At 39.7% G+C, this 25,037-nt stretch overlaps 1 protein-coding gene across 4 annotated transcripts; it reads right to left on the reverse strand.

Annotated features, from left to right (window-relative positions):
- Positions 1-5,756: 5,756 nt before the first annotated feature.
- Positions 5,757-24,436, reverse strand: LOC137298961 (fructose-bisphosphate aldolase-like). 4 transcript variants are annotated; one of them, XM_067831363.1, is made up of 8 exons: positions 24,368-24,436; positions 15,426-15,543; positions 12,580-12,846; positions 10,336-10,496; positions 9,053-9,136; positions 8,122-8,296; positions 6,902-7,101; positions 5,757-6,464 (listed from the first exon to the last, which is right to left on the reverse strand). In XM_067831363.1, the coding sequence occupies exons 1-8, from the start codon at positions 24,377-24,379 to the stop codon at positions 6,372-6,374; spliced, it is 1,110 nt and encodes a 369-aa protein (XP_067687464.1). In that variant the 5' UTR covers positions 24,380-24,436; the 3' UTR covers positions 5,757-6,371. The 4 variants fall into 4 exon arrangements, with proteins under 4 accessions (XP_067687464.1, XP_067687475.1, XP_067687487.1 ...); XM_067831374.1 differs by lacking the exon at positions 24,368-24,436 and adding an exon at positions 19,121-19,227; XM_067831386.1 differs by lacking the exon at positions 24,368-24,436 and adding an exon at positions 19,117-19,220.
- Between the last annotated feature and the right edge of the window lie 601 nt (positions 24,437-25,037).

The following is a 25,037-nucleotide window of genomic DNA, read 5'->3' on the forward strand; positions in this document are numbered from 1 at the left end:
AGAGCGGAATCCAAGACAATCAGGTCATGAATAAGTAAACATCATAACTGTCAGGTATCTGGATACCATGAGGACATTCCTCATTGGATACCAGGACAATGAGGTAACACATCAGGGGATGATATGCACGTCAGGTCACTCAGCAGTGAATACCATGGCGATCAGGTCACCGTCAGTAGATGTCAATGGTTTTCACCATCAGTGGATTTGGCCATTAGGTCATTAATCAGTGGATAATATGACCATCGGGTCAATCTTCAGTGGATAATACGGTCACCGGGTCATTCATCAGTGGATAATATGTTAATTGGGTCATTCCCCAAATGGATAATATGACCATCAGCTCATTAATCAGTGGATAATATGACCATAGGGTCAATCTTCAGTGGATAATACGAACATCAAGTCATTTATCAGTGGATACTATGACCACCAGGTCATTCATCAATAGATAATATTACCACCTGCCATTCATCAGTCAACACCATGACCATGTTATCATGAAAACCATTAGGTCATGAATACAAGGGTACAAGGACCACCAGTACACGTGGATTCGAGATGCCATTTATCAATGAATGCTCAAACCATATCATAAATGTGCGGTGCGGACATCGGGGCAACCATGGCATGATTCTAGATATTTGGACCATCTCGTGTCATAAGTGGATCCAAGATCAAACAAGTCCGTCACCAGTGGATACCAGAATCAGCTTACGCCAAAGCCTGAGGGACATCGACCTATATGTTCCTTCAATGATCTCTTTTCAGAACGGATGGTGAAGTTGATGGGAAAGCTATATGAACTTGGTGCGCCTGGTTGCTCCAAGAGTTGTATGATCCCCAGGGAGTTGAGACTGAAAGCTCCATGTGCCGATGAGATTGACATCCAATGAGCGAGGGAAAAACAAAGTGCCTTTGAGCAGTTTAGCTGGATATCGGCGCTATACGAATGATACCCTTGCTGAACAGAAGAGTTGAGACTGCCAGGTTGATAGAACACAGAGCTGTTACTACCGGACATTTTCCCTACTGAATAGCACAACCTTCCAGAAATTGACTTTTCCTGTTCCTAATGTTAGAATACAATGATTCCGGAACTCGAACTGCCTGTTAAAAAACTCAAAAATCAGAACTGTTCACTGTCTAGTCTCAACATTTACTTCTGTTACCTCGGTGTATATACGTTACGCATTAAACTGTTAATCGTGGGTTGTACATGTAGTAAGGATCGCTCATTTAAATATACAAAAACATTTACCATTTTCCAACTCTACTGACGTTATCTAATACTGACATATCTAGTCCACTATTGTGGTAACACAATAACATTCCAGACTTACTATAATATTTCTCACCTCTAGTACCGGGCAGTGGAAGGCTCGTATGAGTATCTTACTTGAAATCCTGTCATCAAATACTGAAATTTGTCATCAAAGCTAAGCTCTGGTATGTATACTACACATGTGCCTGATTGCCTTTACAGTTTTATTGTGCTTGTGCGTGGCCTTTGTGCTAGGTTTAATGTTAAACAGATTTGGTTTCGGTGATTTTACAAGGATCCAAATAGTTTTATTTTCAACAACTTAGCAGTGCAGTATTAGTACTACAGAACACTTCAAGGCCAGTATCATTTCAGCAAGGGTCACTTCCGGTGTGAATATCCGGGAATGTGAGTTTGTGTGTCTTAACTGTTTATTTGAATTTGATTTCATTAATAATACATAAACTATATTTTTGTTGAATGTTCATACATTTTGACAATATCAGCTACAGGTACCAGTTTGCATTTGTTGTTTTTCATCTTACTAATAAAGGCATTTATCACACTGTTTTTCTTGTTCTGTTTCGCTAGCTGGTGTCGACTGTTGTTCCCTTTTACAGAGACAGAGGGAGAGATGATATGGACGTAACACATTGCACCCAAGTGGGGAATCGAACCCGGGTGTTCTGCGTGACGAGCGAACACTTTAACCACGTGGCCACCCCCCACCTTTCATTTCACGGGGACAGAAGAATAAGATACAAGGGACTATCTCCCCTGCAATCTCCCGGGACACAAAAATAATGCACATATCACACATTTTACACACTGAGACTGGAATTCTGACCCATGCAATGCTAATGCTATCCTCTTTTCAAACGACCCGTGAAGGTCCCGGGGTAGAATAGGCCTTCAGCAGCCCATGCTTGCCATAAAAGGCGACTCAGCTTGTCGTAAGAGGCGACTAACGGGATTGGGTGGTCAGGCTCGCTGACTTGGTTGACACATGTCATCGATTCCCAATTGCGCAGATCGATGCTCATGTTGTTGATCACTGGATTGTCTGGTCCAGACTCAATTATTTACAGACCGCCGCCATATAGCTGTAATATTGCTGAGTGCGGCGTAAAACTAAACTCACTCACTCACTCTTTTCAAACGACACAAGACCCGTGAAGGTCCCGGGGTAGAATAGGCCTTCAGCAGCCCATGCTTGCCATAAAAGGCGACTATGCTTGTCGTAAGAGGCGACTAACGGGACCGGGTGGTCAGGCTCACTGACTTGGCTGACATATGTCATCGGTTCCCACTGCAAAGATCGATGCTCATGTTGTTGATCACTGGATTGTCTGGTCCAGACTCGATTATTTACAGACCTCCACCGCCATAGAGCTGGAATATTGCTGAGTGCAGCGAAAAAAGTAAACTCACTCAGTAACTCACTCAAACGACACAACGAGGGAACGGGGGGCGGTGGGGTAGCCTAGTGATTAAAGCGTAGGCTCGTCACGCCGGAGACTCGAGTTTGATTCCCCACATGGGTACAATGCGTGAGGCCCATTTTCTGATATTGCTTGGAAATTGCTAAAAGCGGCGTATAACTAAACTCAGTGACTCACTCACTCACTCAAACGACACAACCAGGCTGCTGAGAAAATTCCCTAGCCAACTCGACGTCGCGACAGACGGCTCGATGAAGAATGCAGACAGCTTGGCTTCAAGCCAGCACGAGTAACCGGCCTTGTCATGCGATGGAGGCGTGATGTGAGAATGCTTGGCGGGAATACAGGCAACTTTTCCTGATCACCATGCATGCGAGATTCACCTCAGAGAGATCTTCACTCCTGGGATTCGAAATATGACGCATTACGGACCGTTCATAATTTATGGCCAAGGAGCTGCTGCTGATTTTAATGGAGAAGCATGTACAATGTGAACGCCCCTACTCCTAAGATCCATGTAATAAAGTAAATGACCCGTCATCCCTTGCATGTGATGTACACAATTACTGACACCTTCCCCAACACCCTTCCCATAATTTTGAAATACTTCCACGAACAAAGCTGCTGACAGCCCCTCTAATAATACATGTGTACGAAACTGCTGCCTTGCAAATTATTATACACGGTCCCTTAACTGGTCAGTCAGTGGTTGTCTGAAACAAAAATGGAGCGTGTCATCCTAGGTAGGACATAAAATTTTCATGTATGTTCAACACGATCCATGAACTTGTATGTATGTTTAGAGTGCCGTGATGAAAACAAGACCTTATCTTCTCGTCTTCACAGGATTATATATATTGACCCTGATGACAATGAGAAATAAAGAAACTACATGTAAATGTACAAATTGCAAATGGGATTACCGATACAAAATCGTGCGTTTGGAAATATTTGCGTCAGTTTAATTCATATATGTACTGGACGAGGGGGCGGGGTGCTAACGGGGTGGCGGCCAAAGGGTGCTATAGTGTGGAACGGTAGGTACTCAAAGCATAACTAAGGTACCATAGGTCAATATTAGTATTCATTGAAGCAAATAATGCAATTGTTTATATTTCTGGTATTTCATAAGTAATGTTGCATGTAAATCACGGCGTCTGTCAACATTACCGTTCTTCGTCACAAGTTGTACGATCTGGGCAATATTTGATGAATGTTTAGAGTTAAGGATGTGTATAGATAGATCATGTCATTGATGCAATTCATACAGTTAGGTATAACACCTCATTTATGGCATGTATATCAGTATCAGTATTCGATCTTAACCTCTCCACGACATCTGTACAATGTATATAAAACGTGTAACATGAAGTGGAAATTGATCCTTATATCCTTCGACAATGTGAGATAACATTTAGTATATAATACCTATAATATCTAATATCGTATGTGCTTTTGACAATGTATAGAAAACATGGTAGAGTTAAGATTATATATGTGTGTGTGGTGGCAAATAGTGCACAAAGGTAGATTTTTACCGACTGTTCATCTAAGGAACGTTTCGATACGAAAAAAACCCCAAAACTTCAAATCCATTTTGTTGATTGAGTTTAGCTTTACGCCGCTTTTCCAAGAAAAAAACTAGTTTGTTTCTTGTTTTGTTTTCTTCTTTTGCATGGCAGTGTTGTACCATGGCAAGATCCAGAAACCTTCGACGTGACAGTGCAACAAGATGTAAACAAGCTAATTTTATTTGGATATATCTGATGTACTAAACACGATCAGAGTTTAAATTACTTCGGCACAGACGTATCAGAACAACCTCTGAAACGCCACAGAGTAACGGCACAATGAGGCATTCGTAACTACTCGTCTCTTTACGTGACTGCAAATCTAGATTCAAACCCACAGTGTCATGATCTTGGGGAAGAGGGCAGAAGAGACTCCAAGATACAGGTTAGAACCGACCTTCAGAAACCCATGCCAGTAGTAAGAGGTGACTAACGTTATCGGGTGGTCAGGCTCAAGGCACAGGTCGTATCACTGTTGCGTTGAGCGATGCTCATGATGTTAATCACTAGACTGGTCCAAACTCGATTATTAAAAAAGCCGGGGCGAGGCGTAAAACAACTCACTCAGTGTGGGGAGACTTAAGTTGGACCACCTGTGAACATTGAAATACTTTCACTTTTACCATCAGGGCAAGCTGTGGGTCAGTGGACTCTGCATTGTCCCGTGTATGATCAACCCATTGATGTAAGGAATGATGAGGGACAGGAGAGGTATGTGACATGTCGGCTGTGTCATCGTGAACTGAATGAGTAAATTGTTGGTCATGTTTTGCATTGTCTCAATTCCGTCTGTTGCAGCGGAAACACGGCCTTCTTTTCATCTCTGGTGAGCCTCTCGTTTGGGGGAAGAAATCAATTACGTCAACGTTGTTTTATTTCCAGGTTTAACTTTTGTATACTTTTTGTTTTTAGAAGCAACGATCTACAAGTTTCATGCAACAAATGAAATCGGCTGTGCACAAAAATCCATCAGTGCATCAACTACATCAATAAGTAACCTGTTTCAAACTGGGAACAACTATTAACCCTTTGGGGTTTATCTTTAACTTGCAGAAGTGATGGCTCCAGGTTTTGTCACATAAAACGCAAAAACACAAAACTGTTTGCACAAAATGTTCTTAGGCAAACACAGAAAATAAAGAAATGGAGTAGATTACTGATAAATAGAAACAGGAACCAGACTTTATAAACCCATGAAATGAATCTCATACCTGGATGGTGTTGAGATCTTATTTTTCTCTGGAATACCAGAGTCATACAGTGCTATGTATTCTTGATCAGAAACTGGATTAACGAAAGTTTTGTATCAAGGGACCATTCATAATTTAAGGAAAGCAGTGATGACTACCCCCACTGCCTGTGCAAAAACAAGATCAGCACCACCATAAATGGTCGCATGGGCACAACTCTTTCCCCTCCCTAACCAGAAGTGTTTAATCACAGAAAGTGCCCCAGAAAAACAGAACAAGATCTACAGTATTTGTTCAACAGTTTATCTGATGCACTGGGAACAATCCAGACAATACAAAGTGGATATCACAAATCTTAACAATCACTAGGACCCACCTGCGGTAACAATGTAATACATGAGTCATTATCTTCAGAAAAGAAAAAATTTCATGATCACATTTCCTGGCATTTCTTTTCCATCCCTCACTTATGAAGTAATCTCAAAAGAAAATAAATCAAAACAAATAGACAGGACTGTAAACAACTGCCTACAGCAAATGTTATACCATTGGCAAATACAGGGGAATCACAGAAACATTATGGAACAAAGTATTATATACAATAGACACTGTTAAAGGCTGGATGAGCAAATATTACAGCTGTACAAAACAAAACGGCTCAAACAATAATTTCCCTCCCTTAAAACTCACCCATTGCATTGCTTAATTTCGCATACCCAGTGTGAAAAAAAGCAGGAAGTGTTGAGATGTAAGTTTGTGCAGTACTGTGAAGAAGTTAGACATCACTTCAGCATCTGCTTGATGTCTATTCACTATCCCACTGCTAACTACATACACAGAGCTTAGCCTAAAATTTCAGAATAAAGTTAGAGAAAATAAGTTGTGTTTTTCTTAAGTCAACAGGTTAGTAAGCGTGGTTGGCAACAAAGAGAGACTTTCCGCCAGCAGCACTCTCACTACCACCTGCGTACTTTCCAAGAGCCGCGGCTCCATTGGCCTGAAAGAAAAAAGGATTGTGAACCACTGATACACATTTCCATCAAAAACAGGAATATCAATGAAATATGACATGTGTACATGTGCCCCATAACTGTACTGATGTAGAAAGGACAAAAGTTTCATTGATTCAGATATGATTACTTTAACTTAAAATACCTGGCAACAATGAGTATGAAATCAGGGTCTTTGTCATACCCCAAATACTTCAAGTTGTAACTATCATTACAGTATTACCAGTGAGTGAATGAGTTTGGTTTTACAAGGCCTTCAGCAATATTACAGCAATGTTACAGCAAAAACAAAACAAAACAAATTAAAAAAACCAAAACTGACATCGCTGAGTAAAAGGGACATCAGCAGAGTGTTTCTGTCCACGAGGAGACAAGCTTTAAGCTTATTTACTGTCTCACTGAAACTAGAAATAAGTGCACTGACCTGTGCCCTCTTCAAAAGCTCATTCTGGCCAGCCTTGATGTTTTCATCCTTGCCCTGCCATGCGGCAAGCACGCTGGCCTGGAGAGCACGCCCATAGGAGAAGGTGAGAGCCCATGGTTTGCGGCCAGTGTACTGGTTGATGGCGTTCAGGTTGAGTGTTGCATCTTCCTCCGACTGGCCTCCAGACAGGAATGTGACACCTGGAAAATTAGCAGAAGAATTTGGGTTAACTGGGACAATATTTTCATAATATCTGTGCATGCTTGATGTGGAAGTGACTCAGTTTTCTTTTATGCAGCTTTTAACAATGTTCCAGCAATAATACCACAGCAGAAGCCAGAAATTGGCTTCACAAACTGTACCCATAAAGGGAATAAAGCCCAGGTGAGGAGCGAACACTTTAACCACTAGGCTACCCCAACGCCCCTATCATTGTGGGAGGAAAACGTAATTGACAAGGAAAGTTCAAACTGGTTGCCACTTTCTGTAACCATCTACTTAGAGTGTGGTATGGGCAAATCAAGGATATTAATCTGGACATATTTGAGATGCATCCCCCAAATAATGAGATCATGGCAGACCTAAGGGACACCCTAAAAAGCAGTGTATTATAACACCAAATCAATGAATATCAGGCAACATATCCCCGAGATAATGTGTATAGATGCTGCCCAGGAGTTCACTATTACAGTCATATCATTTTGAGGAATGGGTTCCGGAACTGAGCACTACCCTGTTTGACTGACTAGTTGACTGACACTTGGATGCTGTTACCAAGAACGTTAAGGAGCAAGGATTGGTAAAGGCAGGGGCAGTGGGCCATTTGGCACATTTTAATGAAAAATGGCCTGTTAAAATTTTAAAGTTGGTTCAACTTCAGTGACCCATTCTGATTTCAGAAAATAGCTAATAATCCTGAAAAAGGCCCATTGTCAAAGTTCCCTTTCCCAATCCCTGAAGAAGTGAATGAAGTTAGTTCAAAGCTGCTTTTACCAGTCTTCTTCAATACCATGACAGAGTACATCATAAATTGGCTTCACTTAGTGTACCAGTGTGGGGAATCAAACCTGGGTCATCAATGTGATGGACAAATGCTTTAATCACATGGCTACCCCACTACCCTGCAAGACACTAACAAGTGTTCATTTTGCACTTCAATCATAACAAAGCAATGGTGTTCCATATCAACATCCATGAATCAACTTGAGACAACTCCGCACCTGCAACTGCTGGTGGGACTGTCCTGGAGAGGGCCTGGACTGTGGCACGAGCGTTCTCCTCATTGCTGTTCTTCTGAGCACTACCCATGCCAGCAGTCACCATGTTGGGCTTGAGAAGGGTGCCCTCCAAGTAGACATTGTGGTCAGCCAGAGCCTTGTATGTGAATGCCAAAACCTGCAGAACAGAAGCTGGTGGAGTTAGCACTGGAAGTGTTATAGCATCACAAGGCAGTGATATATGTATACTGTGATATATACAGTTACTGATACAGTTATACAGATACAGTACCTATATTTCATAGGTTCATATTCTCTCCCTTTCAGCTGGAGAATCACCACTCTGAATCATCTGTTCTTAAATCTCAGACAGCAGAGATGGGATATTAACAGGGAGAAACACATACTTGTGGGCACTGCACTTCGTATTTGTTAAATATGGACTGAATATATGGACATAGATCACATGTCCTATTGTTTCCTGTCCCTAATTCTGTTAATGCTAAACACAACCTAGGTCAAAACCAAATACTATTCTTTAAAATTCTTTAGACCCGAGGCCTTGGGGTCCATAACTACAGACCATAAAGACCATATCAAAATACATATCCTTAGAGTGAGCAAGTATGGTTTTACGCCGCTTTTAGCAATGTTCCAGTAATATGGCGACATCAGAAATGGGCTATACACATTGTACCCATGGGGGCCATTTGGCACATTTTAATGAAAAATAGCCTGTTAAAATTTTGAAGTTGGTTCAACTTCAGTGACCCATTCTGAATTCAGAAAATAGCTAATAATCCTGAAAAAGGCCCATTGTCAAAGTTCTCTTTCCCAATCAAACCTGGGCCTTTGACACGAAGAGTGAACACTTAAACCACACGGCTACCCTGTGGCCCCATTGCCTAGAGACTGAATCCTGCTGTAGTCTTACCTGCTCTGTGACTCTCTGTGCTGTCTGGATATCATGATCACCATCTGGCAATACTTCTGGCTCAACAATGGGCACTAGGCCGTTCTGAAGTAATATACATATTCATGAACATTACCCAGACAAACACTTCGGTCAATGGCTGCAACAGTCAATATCAAGCTGTTCATTTCCAATGCACTGGGGACATTGATTTGTCACAGATATACAATCTGATGGATTGCTTTTAACCATGAAATCAGAAGTTCCATTTGAAAGCAAACTACAGAGAGGTGTAGCCAAGATTTTGACAAAAACTATAACACACTGGGAGTTCAAAACATACACCAAGGTAATTGTAACATCAGCTCGCAACATTTTCAATGTCAAGAAAATAAATTCTCTCTCTCTCTCTCTCACAAACAATGGAAACAGTATATACGTTTGAGATGCTGTTGTTAATTGTATTCACTAGTTTATTCAGTTTATTTAATGATTGCCTACAAACAGTGTTACTTTGTTCTTTGACAATTTCATTATGGAGGGAGGAACTGTTGAAAATTTCCGAGAATCGTTTTAAAAAATACTGCAAAAAATAGTTCATACTTTCAATTCTGCAGATAATATATAATAAATTAAAATGTAATAAGAGTTTTCAGGCACTGTGAAAAGTGACACATTCAAATAAATGACTTGTAAGATAGGTAAGTTCCTAAAATTAAAATCTCATTTTACCGATGCTACTGCCTGGCCTCCAGTGGACTTATAACATTAAAATTACATAGAGTTGTCATAGTTATCGTATAAACAAGATGCGTTCTCATTGGCTGTTATACAGCTTTAAAGCCAATCATATGCAGGCTTACTTCATTGTCTACCCAGAAGTAGATATAGCGATAAAGCTGACAACAAGAATGCTTTCCACTGTGAAAAGGTATTCCTGACTTATATATACAATTGACAAGTGATACAATCATTTTTAAAATGATAAATGGATAGTTTTTTAGAAAGCATACTGTACTTTCTTGACTGGTGACAATTATTCCCATTATTTAAAAAGTTACTCACCACAATTAATTCAGTCACATTTGGCGAACTGGCAACCATTAGTACCTATCACAGCTGTATGTGATATTGGTCAAATGTCATTACCAATAAACTGAACATTGAGGGTAACAATATATAGCTGGAATATTCCCAAGTATAGCATTAAACATCAAACAAAACAAAAAAATTGTTTTAAAGAGTTGGTAATTTTAGCAGATTCCAGCTTTGTCAAAGTGGCTACAGTGTAAATGCCAGCTTACCTGTTGACAGATGCTAGCATAGCGTGCAAGGACATTGCCATTCTCCAGCATGGCCTGGTAGGAAGGGGTGTGTGGACCGATCTTCAGGACACATCTCCATTTGGCAAACTGGGCTCCGTCTTTCTTGTACTGAGCACACCTGGTACCCAAGTCATCCAAACCTGTCAGAAAGCATCATAGAATTCAGATTCAACTCTTACTTCACAGAAGGGTCAGTGCATCTGAATATTTGTGCCCCTTGGAGCGAGTGAGTGAGTGAGTGTACTTTAGGCCGCACTCCCCAACTTCCAGCTATAGGCAGTGGTCTTAAGTGTGATAATTGTAATCATCTGAAGGGTGCGTAATGATAAAGTAAAAAACGTAAAATGAGATGTAACTCAATCATATTTTCTAACAGTATGACACAAACAATTTTAAAAAGAGCAGTTTACAATAAGTAAAGTCTACATATTTTTTACATTTGTATACTTATCCTGATTTGATTGGATGCTGTTTATTCCTTGCAAAGGAATGTTTACTGTTTAGAACAAGCATTGGTGACCGAGGTGACGTAATCCCCTCCTGCATATTATCAAATCAAACTTGAAAAAAATGAAGGTCGTAGTTTAAGGTGAAGTAAAATATTACTCTCAAACTCTCTTGATATCATGCACTGTAGTTGTTCAAACACAAATATTCTGACGAGTCACTTGACCAGTGTACGAAACTCCTAAAAAAGACAGTCGCCGTGACCTTGAAAATTAAATGAAGATCACCAAAATCGACTGGGCCCTGCACCTAACCTAGAAAAGGCTTGGTGTTGAATATGAAGAAAATCCAGTGAAAGGTTCTTGAGATATCCCGCTGACAAGGTAAAATGCTAAATTCCCTTTGACCTTGAGAGGAAGGTCAAGGTCACCAAACCTGACTGAGATGTTTCTTTTACCGTGATAAACCTAGATACCAAATATGAAAAGAATCTAGTCATCGGTTCTTAAGATATTCCAATCCGTACGTACGGACACACAGATATCCCACCTTTGCGCTAAACGTGCAGCGGGGTATAATAATGTTTTAGTGTGACACTATGAATTATTATTTTGCAAACATGTTTACTATTGGCATAACAATAACAACTGAGGACATTATATATTATTGTAACATTTTCATCCCTGTCAACCTCACATTTCACTGTGGCAAAATGATGAAGAGATTATAGTGACCTTGATAGTATACTAAGGTTGGCCAAAATTGCCATGCTACTGGGACAACACCTAAGGGACTGTGGCCCCGTTTCACGAAGTTATTATTGCCTGTCCTTCCTTCTACATCAGTAAGAGACTTACAACAATCATAATAGCACTGTCATTCAAACATTCAGATAGCATCCATCTGGCTGTCATTTATAGCATGTTTATTGTGTCCTCGGTATTCAGTGGGCAACATGATCAGAATTTCTTTGATAAGTTACCAAATTTATTCATATTCAGGAGAGATACATGAATTAATTGTGTGTCACACTGATTTAATGGTACTGTATGAATGTCAGAATGTCTCTTTATCCAGCAGGATTGGATTCATGAATTCTGATGTGTGTTTAGAAAAATCATCACAAAAATCACATTTTGCTCACATGAAATTGAAGGACTGAGTTCTAAGGAATATACTGCAGGACAAAGCATTATGACTTCACTTGTACAAGACTCACCAACATTGCTGTGTATTATTTAACAGCAAAAGTCTGAGCTGATGCTAGTACCAGTTGACCAAAAACATTCACTGATTATGATACAGGAGACCCTTTTCATTACTCTTCACACTTGTCCAGAGTGAGTGAGTTTAGTTTTACGCCTCCTAACAATATTTCAGCTATATGGCGGCAGTTTGTAAATAATCGAGTCTGGACCAGACAATCCAGTGATTTTGAGCACAAGCATCGACAATTGGGAACCGATAACCAAGTAAGTGAGTCTGACCACCCGATCCCAAAAGTCGCCCCTTACGATAAGCATAGTCGCCTTTTATGGGCAGCATGGGTTGCTGAAGACCTATTCAACTCCGGAGCTTCACGGGTCCACACTTATCCAGAAACAGTTCAAGACCACATTAAATGTAGCAACTTATGTTGATTCTGGTGTTGTCCGCTGATATTGCTTGCATTTTGCTAACAGTGGCATAAAACCATCCTCACTGACAGTACATCTGATGCAGCACCTGTGTCCAAATAGTTCAAAGATGACAGCCAAAAAGATCATCAAAACCTACCCTGAGTTGTGCATTCATTGAAGGTACCAGCAAGAGGGACCACACCCTTGTCGACCTTGATGCCAGGGATGATGCCCTTATCCTGGAGGACCTTCACGAAAGGAGTTCCATCAGATGTCTTCTGGTAGAGTGTCTCATGGAAGAGGATCACTCCACTGATGTTCTGTGAAACAACATCATCGGCGGTGAACAAGAGCTCACGGTACTTCCGGCGGTTCTCCTCTGTGTTCTCCACGTTGATGTTGGCGAGACGCTTGCCCATTGTTCCTGAAAATACAAATTACAATGTTCACTAGTGATGGGAATCCACCTCTGAAACCACAAACGATTATTGATGTCTTCTGTCAATCAATTATCGATAAATGATCGACTACAAGTATGGATTTATGAACACAAGATTGACCAGCTTATGAGACGACTGCTACATGATCACTTTTGACAAAGATGTCATATGACATGAGATCGTAACCCATGCTTTAGAAAGAGACGAAAAAAAACTGAAAACTGATTGGAAACCATGGATTATTTCACAACCAATATGAATTTAGATTACTATTTTTACAGTTACATGATACATATGTCAATTATTTGTGTGTGCTAAATTTGAGAAACGTTCAACTCAATCACTATCTACATGTGAAACTCAATGCAGAAATCAGAATAGAACAGCTACTGGCTAGTGACCAGTTTTCGCCATGTATCAGTTATCGTAACAGCTGGCTGTAGCACAAGACCTTGTGCAGACAGCTTGACTTGTACCATCTCAGTAGTATTTCACACACTGACATCACAAAATTGATAGGCTATGAGAGTTAAAATCACTGTAAGTATTTCAAACTGTACACATTGCAATTTTGAATCCCCTCAGAGGACCAGTCTAAGTAAACTAGTCTCAGTGTATTTCGTTACTCTCCACCACTGAGTCTAACAAAACCTGGTAGAAGGTAGCGTCAGGTAACCTTTGAGCGACCAATGCCCGTCCAATCAAATAGATTTAACCAATCAGACAACGGCTACTATTTAGGGATCGGAGGGACTTTCAAAATATTCAGGTCACTGACACAGATCCCTCCACAAACAAAAATGTGCATATAACACAGTTATTTGACCTGCAGTATATACGCTTTGGGGTTTCTGTTCAAATGGTTACCATTAGCTAATATTTGTGCAAGATGACATTGCTTAATATTGCCAAAAACACTACTTTTTCAGCAACTCTTTATTCACTGTTGTCATGGTTGTATGTACACCGTTTGCATCACCAGGAAGCAAGCGTACGCTAAATAGCATTCGGAAACGTTCGGGTATGAACCTTTTCGAGATATAAAGTTCAAAAGGTATGTGCAAATGTCCACTTTCGCGATTTGATAAGGTGTGTCCTGACTGGTTAATCTCAAAGGTTACCTGATGCGACCTCCCATAAGGTTTTGTTAGACTCAGTAGTGGAGTGTAACGGAAAGTACTGAGGATAAGTTTACTGACACTGCTCAGAAGAATAGACCCAATCACATGATGGGGATGTCACATGACCATTAGTGTGTTGACATGAAATTTAAAAAATGATGAAAACCGAATGAAAATCTTCCTGTTAACGTGTTTCTAACAAACATGATTGGCAACTGTAAAAAAGCTGGAAATGTAGTGAATAAATAATCTACCATCAAGACCATCAAATTTTGTTTCATTATGTTAAGAAACAATGGAGCAAATCATTACGCAAAAATAGTAAAAAATGGCGACAACTGGTCACAAGTTGGTATAGTATACATCGAAAAGTAGATGTGACAAATATCAATAATGCTATCCAGCTTTTAAACCTTGTTCATGAATTCAACAAGATTTAAGCCTTTCGCAAATACAAAATGTTTTCTCAAAGCAAATATACGCAGCAAAGGAGCCATTTTGTTGACCATCTGATCAGTCAATCAAACTGCTTGTTTCAATTACGAGTTATATTCTCAGGAGTATTTGTTGTTCCAAGAAACACGTTTTCATCATGTACTACATTTACAAAACCTTAATCAATACTTGCACAGGTATTTGGAAAGGCAGGGGCCAGGGGCCATTTTGCACATTAGAATAAAAGATGGTTCATTATAACTTTGAAGTTTACTATTGGTACAAGGGCAGGGGCCCATTCTTAATTCAGATTCAGAAAATGACTAATAATCCTGAAAATGGCCCATCATCAAAGTTCTCTAGCCTAATCCCTGCTAGCATATTCAAACATGTAATTAAACATGGGTCTAAATAATATATGTAGCCACACTAAAACTGTTATAACGCTGCAAGCCACTACCTACATAAGAAGGAAATGACTGCTCCCTCAGCAAGCTATAAACAGACTTGACTTCTTGTATTATGGCTGCGACTGTAAAGCTGCATGGAGGTATTAACAAGTCTTGCATGTACACCAATTGTTCATCATGTTTAAGTTGTTCATGAAACATACTATACAGTGTTATTCATTGGAAATTCTTTCCAATTGATTGCCGAAGTATGATTGTCAAATGATCACTGATTATTAGAATTATCAGTGCACCACTAATGCTGACCAAAATTATGAACTTGACACATAAAGATCTGGACTGGATTTGGACATTGGCTGGATTTACACCATCACTTCAGCAGAGGGCGACTGTGTAACTGATTTAGTTACAAAATATATTTATCAAAGATTTTCAAACAATTTAATTTCTTTAAAAAGCCAATAAACTGAATAACTAAATAACAACTAACACTATCAAAAAGATCAGAAGTTGCTATGTAACCTAAAAGGGGGTTAAAAATAATAAAATAGTGAATTTGTACAAAGAAACAAGTGGCAACTCTGCATTAATTCTCACCGGTTGACTCATCAGCTGCGAGGATACCCTTGCCAGGAGCTACAATAGCATTGGCAATGTTGCGGAGTTCTTCCTCCTGGTCAGGAGTCAAGGCTGGGGTGAATGCAGGCATGGCTTTCTGGAACACAAAACAAAGTTGGTCAGTATTCAAGCTGCTCTTAAAACTTTGTAAATGTAATGAGATGTAAAATCTTAATACTCATATTGCTATGTACTGAAATAGTCTTGTGTACATTACCTGCATTTATGATCATGACCATATAAAAACACTTGATTTAACAGTGCTGATGTAACAGCATGTGTGCAATGCTACATGGAACTACATCAGGGTTTCATTCAAGCATTTGGAACTTGTACTGGAGCAACCTCAAAATGCAACCATATATTTATGCCAACCTGCACCCAATGGGTGTAGAAAGAACAGTGACTTCAACTGGAATACACCATAATAACAAACTGGCTTGATTCTGATGACCACAAGGTCAGTGCATGAGCGATTGTTTTTGTCCAATAATGTTTTCAGTTGATGTCATAAATCATTCAGACCAAAGCAATATATATAATTTAATATTTAACAGAATGTGCAACCAAGTTATTACCTTAAGATGTACCAAGTGCAAATAGCTTTTATTTCCCTCAATCCAACACTATACACTCCCACCTAAAATCAATACTGCCTGTGTAAAGCCAAGTCTTGGTTCACATAAAATCTACCACTTGTTCCACAAAGATATTAGAACCTATGTCGAAATGTCAGTATAATGAGTAAAGAAGTTGTACAAGAAATGAATGGGCCTCATTTTTCATCTTCTCAACTTCCAGAATGCCAATCAAATGAGCCATAATATAAACCAGTAATGTATGACGCATACAACAAAGTCACCCAGCATGACCACCCTGGTGCTGTAGTACAAAGTGGTCTTAGAGCGAAGGTGACCATAACTCCAATACCTTAAGATTTATGATAGTCCTTACGCTAACGTTGTTTCGCACAACGAACCCTGATCCAAACTGGTGGTCTATATAAGCTGTACAATGCTAGGAACCTGCAACAATGCTTATAGGTATGTTGCTCTCTATGTAATGTATGTAACACAACCACCGAATAGAATCCTTCATACTCAGTGTTTCATGTCATACTAAAAAAAAGTAATGTCACTTCTGGCTGACAAGCGAGATCAACTGGTTATTTGCTCAAGGCCTATTAAGATCATACTCAAGTCCGCTGATAAATGTTTTCTTTAACAATTAGTAGGTATATCTTTGAGCTTATTACCCAAATGATCTCTCTGTGCTATGATATTGGTCCATAAATCTAATACACACCTAACTTGAAAATGGCACACCTGAGAAACAGGGACCAGTGCCCTCGGGATTAGTTTTATCTAATGGCCTTCAGTGTCTCATTTGTATTCACAAACACCAGAAAAAAGCTTCACACATTATAGTAAATTTGTACCCTATATGGGGAATCGAACTCGAGTCCACAGTATGATGAGCAAACACTTTAAGCACTAGGTTACCCCACCATTCCCCGACGTGGTAGGACAGTATTTACCAAAAAAATTTGCCAGTCACGATCTTCACTTACATCAGAACTTGCACTGTCATGCTATACCTCAAATAGTCAAATAATTTCTGTCAAATCACTCTGTAAAATACTTACACAATGACACTGCAACTTTGTTCGAAATTGTGATATTACCTTGACCAGGATTAGTCATTTTATCAAATCTGCACAGTTCCAAAGCAGATTTCAACCCCTGCCAAAATCAAGACCTTTGAAAAGATACAAGCAGCTTTGATTTTGACCGAGATATAGTCAATTTGTTCAAAAAACACCCATCTGATTTTTCATTCTAACTTTCAAGACCAACACGGCTTCAAATCTTTCATTCCTAATTTCAAGGGCAACAAAGCTTTGGATCATCTATAATTTCAAGGGCAACAGTCCTTCACATTGCCAATGGTATCAAGTCATCAAAATCATGGCCATTGGGCGAAAAAATGAATACTGAATATATTGACTGCTTTACCATCACATCCACTGATACAAATCTTACAAAACAAACCAATATCGAAACACATCCACATCAAGGACACTGGCTGTGAGAGGTGTGTCTATCAATACCATCTGGTTATATTCCACATGGTCAATACTGCGCTAAACCAGACATTTGCAAATCAACTTGAGTCTTGAGGACTCAGTCAGGGTATATTGTTTTGAGACTCCATTTCCAAACCTGGGAGTCCTTCAATTTGTTCATCAATCAGCCTCACATGAAATCAAATTATCAATGATCATGGATGCTTCCCATTTCATAATGACTGTTACAATATGTGTCACTTTCAGTGTCATCAGAATAATGATTGTAAACAGAATGTTTATTTCAATCATTATGAACTCAAAGTTCTTTACCAGAATAAAATTATCTTGTCTCCACTAGGAGATACGGGGTTTTAATTGGGGGTACTTCATAAAATTTCTGCATCCAATACGCAGGAATCATGCTTCCCGTAAAACCTTGTGCTAGGCATGTACCATGATATATTTCTCTGACACATTTGTTTGATCACATATAAATAGTACGCAAACATTGTTGGATCATTTTGGGTAGATTTTCATCAGGACCTATAGTTTCAAAGACATTTTGTGAATTTATTCTTTTGGATAATGATATGAAGAATATTCTATCCAATGCCAAACATCAAGATGTGCCATTCTAATGTGCAAAATGACCAAAGCTCTCTGACTTTCCAAAGCCCTGAGAATATTTTTACTTACTCTGGTACGATCTGTAAGCAGGTAAATTAAGCTTCTCTTGACTGAACACTTACACTTTCAGACAAGTCATTATAAATGAATGAAGCAATTTGTTCTTGGAACTACATCAGATCTGAAACACTGTTACCTAAATCTGTCTTGCGTCAGTTTTGCCACTCCTTGAAACCATCTGTCCTGTCAAGGATGTGAAATTGACAGCTTCACATCGTCACGTACTTGTCTATAACGACTTCCTTTCACTGTGTTTACTTCCAAGGGAGTATATCAAACCAAAATGCAGGTAGTAAACATGTTTATTTACCAATACTATCAATGGACACATGCAACAGATTCGTCATCGACTCGGCCCGTGTCAAATAAACCAGCGAAAGGCATGAAAGTAACGACTCCGGCATGTATGATACATTATTCCAGTGGTTGAGAGGCCTAACACTTCTAGACTCGGGAAAACCAAATTGTTAAACGACAAGCGACAAGTGCGTAATACATGTTGTCAACATTTATATTTAAAGATCCGTCAGACGAGGAAGGAGGTACAAATTCGTCAATAAAACCATGTTTAGGTCCCCAACAAAAATAAACCTGAATGCATTATTATAATCACTGTAATATTTACATGTTATAGTTTCAATGTTTTTCGTGTTGTTTTTTTTCAGGGACATTCGGACTGTGTGTAGTGCTAAAACATACGTAATGTCCTTGCAAAGTTACGATACGTCAAGGTAAAACGACCTAGACTGTAGAAATGAGTTAGTTCAAGGTCACTTCGTCCTACTACAAGGACGCTGGAGAAGAACAATTCCATATTAAATGCGCACAAAACAAATAACTAGTACTTATTATGAATATGTCTCATTAAGTACCACATGCCAATTAAATGCATTTGACAAAGTCAAAACTACGTACTTACTGAATAGTATCTTTCACCTGAGAGGCAAGCGACCTACTCCAACAAGAGCCCACGACTAATGGTAGCGAGAACGAGGCTCTTTGCCTGTGACATCACATACATCAGGTCAAGGGTCACGGGTCAAACGTCTCCCCTTTCCCTTCCATGAAAGGAGGGATTGGTGAGCTCATATATGGCATGAAGCGTACACGAACCAAAACATCATAAACAAGAACAGTTTTGGAAAACACCTTCAAATAAAAATCAGGTATCCTGAAACATATCTCAATTGACACATAACACAACAATTGGTGACACTCGCAAATATGTCCAGTTTTGGAAGGTGAAAAGGGAGTTTGTCTATATTTTGATTTTCTAATCAATTTCCAGATACATTTCCTCATGTTACGCGGAAATGAAAGGTTTGAAATCTACATTAAGATTCTATATCTGTGCAAAGATTATGTGAATAAACACACACACAAAAATAAATCACATTGATTCTGAACCTATCAATATTTTAGGAATGAACAGAACACATTCTGGCAAGCACGTACGCGCGCACATACAGTTTTTTGCTGACTACCTCCTTCACCGTCATATAATTTGTGTTCTGTTGAGTATAGAAATGTCATAGAACGTCATTAACATCCTTTGGTGGGTGTATATATTATTGTTTTGTTTGCTGTTGTCACCGCCATCCTGCTATGTCGCGGCGGCCTCTCAACAATCAAAACTAGACCAGAAAATGGCGGTGGTCTTTTAATAATAGAGTTTGGACCATACAGTGCAGTGATCAACATCGTTAGCATTGATCTACGGAACTGGGATACGATGGCATGTGTCAACCAAGTCAGCGCACCTGACTACAAGATCCAGTTAGTCGCCTCTTACAAGCATGGGTTACCGAAGGCCAATTTTAACCCGGACCTTCGCGAGAAGTTTAGATGCTTGACGTCTGGTCATTAAAAAAATGAAACAGCTAATTAATCACACATGATGCCACGCCTCGCGGTTGCACAATGTCATAAGACTAATGGGATCGTCATTGGAAAGTTCATGGACCAAAATCTACCCCATCTGTCTGCGAAGGATCAATTCGTATTTCTGACGAAACAACCAAACCTTAATCACCACGTCACTGTTTTAATTAAAATTATGTTTAGATTTAGTCTCACTCAAAATGTGACTTGAAATGTGTTTAACACTGCATTTTAATTCAGCACAGTCCCTGTTGTTTCCTGGTATTAATACCTTTTATTACCATATGGTGATTTTATATATACATTCTAAGACAATTAGTGTCAAACAGCGAGTTAATTTAGTTGTACGCCGCACTCAACAATATTCCAGCGGTCTGTAAATAGTCGTGTCTGGACCAGACAATCCAGTGATCAACAGGAGCATCGATCCGCGCCATTGGGAACCGATGACATGTGTCACCCATGTCAGCGAGCCGGACTACCCGATCCCGTCAGTCGCCTCTTACGACAAGCATAGTCGCCTTTTAGGGCAAGCATGGTTTGCTTAAGGCCTATTCTACCTCGCATCTTCATGGCCCTCTATTGACATAGTATCATAATTGTTACATTTGTATTTTTACTTTATTCTTATATTTTGGAGTTGTGTCAAATTTCTGATAACTAGACGTATTTATGCTTGTCCCTTTGACTTAAACACAATAGTGTTGAACTGTAGGTATCAAGCAATCCCAAAATGACTTTTAAAGGGGATATTCAGTGACTGATATGTTTGCAACACTGTTTGATTGTAAATGAAGTTCAAAAGCTGTTACCTGTGAAGATCTGGGTTAGAACTGATCTTCATGCATTGATCCATACATATCATAAGAGGCCTCCCGTCAGTCGCCTCTTACGACAAGCATAGTCGCCTTTTAGGGCAAGCATGGGTTGCTGAAGGCCTATTCTACCTCTGACCTTCACAAGTCAGTGTCACATGGGCCCAAGTTGACTGGGTGATGTTTTATATGGTATTTTATATTGTGTCTAATGCTTGTATTGCTTGACACTTAAGTAAAAAATAAATCATTTTTCTTCTTCTATAACCTCAGTTCGCTGCATGGGCATTTCCACTGCCATCGAAGAAGCAGTTTAGAAGAGTCAGAGGTTTTCGCTCATCACGCCAATGACAAGGGTTCGACTCCCCACATGATGTCCATTTCGGCCATGATATTGCTTTGATGTTGCTAGAAGCGGTCTAAAACGTCACTGACTCACTCACTTCATCGTTGTCGAACCGTCAAAAAGATATGTCATACAGATATAGGAGACCATTTTCAGGCACAAATTTCAGATAGCACTGACCACTGCTCCTACCATTCCTGGACTTCCGGGAATCCACCCCTAACGCAGTCGACGGCATACGCCATTCCGCCATACAAGCTATTCTGACACAACGTCATGTAGAACACCGTCAAAATTGGTAGCGGAAACGTCCGTCAATACGTGTTGTGGTGGAGGCATGGTGTTTGTACAGACGTGTTAACATTTCTCGTTGTGGCGGAAACCAACGTGTTCACAAACCCCTGCCCCCACGTCGAAATATCAGTGTAATGGACACTGAACGCGCTGTTCTGCCGTCTTCTTATATTATCTCAGTATCCACCTATTGACGTCTGTGTGGAAAAGATTCATTGTTGTTACATTTTCAAATTTAAAAACATTTTTAACAATGTACAGTTTCTTTTTGTGGATAATAGAATGGTGAATATCTCAGATATCTTGTCTTTTAAAAATAATTAAGTTGGGTGCGTTTTTAGCACACATTTCAAACACGGCTGCAAATTCAATTCTCACCGTGTCTCCCTTAAACAAATTTATATAATATCAACGAACCCACGCAGAGATGTATTTCACAAACTGTTACATTTTTTTTAAATTTTGAAACATCGGCATTCCTTCCTTTTTTTATCCCTCAAGAATATTTTGATCATATGGTCGACCGCAAAGGACACTGACACTTGTAAGCACTTGTTTGGCAAGAGACGTTTCCAGAACAACGTACCTTTGAACCCCCAAAACATTTCATTAACTCTGAAGCTCCTTTATCAATTTAAATATTTTTAGCCATGTCTGCTCACCAGCTTGTTTGTTGTTTATGGACACACTGACAGTCTCCGGTTATGATTCGACCGTCTGTAAATAATTGAGTTTTGACCAGACAATCCAGTGACTGACATAATGAGCACCGATCTACGCACTACGACGATGTGTAAACCAAACCAGCGAGTCTCACCACCCGATCCCGCCAGTCGCCTCTTACGACAAGCATAGGCTGCTGGAGACAAATTTTAACCCTGATCTCCACGGGAGAAAACAATATTGACTGAGTACCATCCTTCGCAAAGGTGAAACAACAGTGGGTTAATGTAGCAGTTTCGCACTGTTAGTCATTTCTAATCCGGACCTTCATATGTATCACCAGCTTGTGAACAGATTATTCCACAAATGTCTCCTATTGCGCTCTCATGCCTGCTTGACGACACTGTACCAGCGCTCGTGGGTTTCACCTGTGTTATAAACGAGCATCACTGCAGGTTTTCCCCTTATATTATGCAGACGTTACGTGAAAGAGTCCGTAGTAGGTCATGGCACTTCGCCATTTGTAACTACTCGTCTGTTTCCGTGACCTACAAGAAGACGCCAACCGGCCTGCCGGAATGACACGAGTGATTACGAATGGCACTGAGAGATCTTACGTACCTCTAAGTCACATAAGTAGCCGCTGATCCTTGCGGGAATAAAGCATTTCCGAGCTCACCATCCGAAATTAGCCAACTATTACTGTTCTGATTGTTACAGCCATGCATGAATGTACTTTTGGTCTGGTCTAGGAAAGTAATGTAAGGCGGGCTCGCAGTTTTGAACCCAAACTCGTTCTTGACATAGATTGTCACCGGAAATCTGGTACCGGAACTAGAATTTCATGTCCTATCGCGGGATTACTGTTCAAAACGGTTCAAACCCAACTTTCACGAACTCTTCAACCTGTGTATACGTGCCTTCCTCGGATTAAAAATAATTGTTGTTAACGGCCAATATGTTATCGCGATGTTTCCGTATTGAAGGAGAAAGGTGAAATGATTCTCATTTCTAGATTACATGAATACAGAACAAGTTGACGCCGGAGATTAAGGGATAGTTATTTTAAGGATTAGTCACCCATGTTTGTTCTGGGCACGTAAGGGAGGGGTGGAGTTGTAGTGTCATACGGTTTTTCACACATGAACTCTTGGGGTGGTCTACCGGGATCAGCAATTTTGTGCATTTGTCGTAGACTAAAATATTTCAATTATTCCTTTAAAACTTCATTTATTCAAACGATCTATTTGTGTCAATATATTTCCAATATTAAAGAATATCCTGAAACATTATGGTAGGGATTGTACATGCTCCTCCAGAAAAATAATCGTCACGTGCATGTCATTAATCCCTTACGTCTCAACACTACTATCCTCTTATCTAGACTTGCCTCTGTGTTGAATGCGGTCGTGATTTTTTGCATGCAGGGCTAGTCCGAGGTTAACGAAGGCCACGTGCATGCACAATTAAGCATTCGGACTTTGATAACCAAATATGGCTTAAAACAGAGCCCAATTAGAAATACGTGATACACTTATGTCTGTCCAAAACGAACACATTACTATGCCATATATCTGCATTCAGAATCGTTAACGGAGAAAAATATCTACATCACACTGTCTCCCCTCTCCAAAGGGTGTTTTCATGCTTAATACTGCTACAGGCGATCAAGATCGACGATGACATAAACATGACTATCTGCGTGACAGTCAAACTATTGGAGAAGTTTTGTTGAAAACTATTAGAGGGGTTTTGTTCAAAGCTCAGATTGTTGCGGGTTTTCATCATGACTGCGAATGATTGGGTAGCCCTGTGGTTAAAGAGGTCGCTCGTCACACCAAAGTTTTGATTCCGATCATGTGAGGTCCCTTTCTGGTGTTCAGCGCCGTGGTATTGTTGGAATATTGCTATTGCTAAAAGCGGTGTAAACCGAACTCACTTACACACTTACTCGTCATGAACGTTGAAAGAATTAGCTACATCCACGAATTTATTATTCAGTATGCCTCGGAGCAAATCAAAGTGGAATTGCATGAGCACATTTGCGCATGTGGTTTATGCATCATATTTAATGATACATTGTGCATATGAACGGAGTAGATGTGAATACAATAATAATACGTAAAATGACAACTAGTAAATTGAAATGTATCGGAGAACGACTCACCTGTACTTCCATGATGAACTTTGATCTGGGTAGACACAAACGACCTTCACCTTCACCGAGAAAATCTGACTTCTTAAGGTCAGGAAAGACAAACAGCTTGGTTAAACAACAACAGGTCTTCTAAGCGAGATAAGATTATACCGTAAAACGGTGGATACAAAATCCCAACAGTGTGAAAAAAGGCATACAATTTATTCTTTAGATATTTTTCCTTATAAATGAGCAGTATTGATCATGAGCACTAATAGTAACTAATGATTCAACGTAGTCTCATAACAATGCTTCATTCTCGTATGCCTCCTTGTAATCATCTAACACATCCTCAGCTTTGTACCTCTGAAATGATGTACATAAGCACCAATAACCCGATTCAACGCAATCTCACAACATAATGCATCATCTGGTATACCCTAGTTTTGATTATAAGCACATAAGCAGTAATAACCTGATTTAATGCAATCTCATGAAATAAATCAACACAATATGACCTTGAAGAAGGGTAGCAATAATTAACAGATAAAAATTGGATTTGTTCTACGTTGGTAGTTTTGATGTGGGATTTTGTCGAAAGACATTTTGTCCAACGGGATTGTGTCGGGTTGTGATTTTGACCGTCCCCCGAAGCCATGTACTAAATTACACAATGTCCTAATGTTCACTGTTTTCAAGG

The sequence above is a fragment of the Haliotis asinina genome, chromosome 1 (genome assembly GCF_037392515.1).
Source record: "Haliotis asinina isolate JCU_RB_2024 chromosome 1, JCU_Hal_asi_v2, whole genome shotgun sequence".
Lineage (NCBI taxonomy): Eukaryota > Metazoa > Mollusca > Gastropoda > Lepetellida > Haliotidae > Haliotis > Haliotis asinina.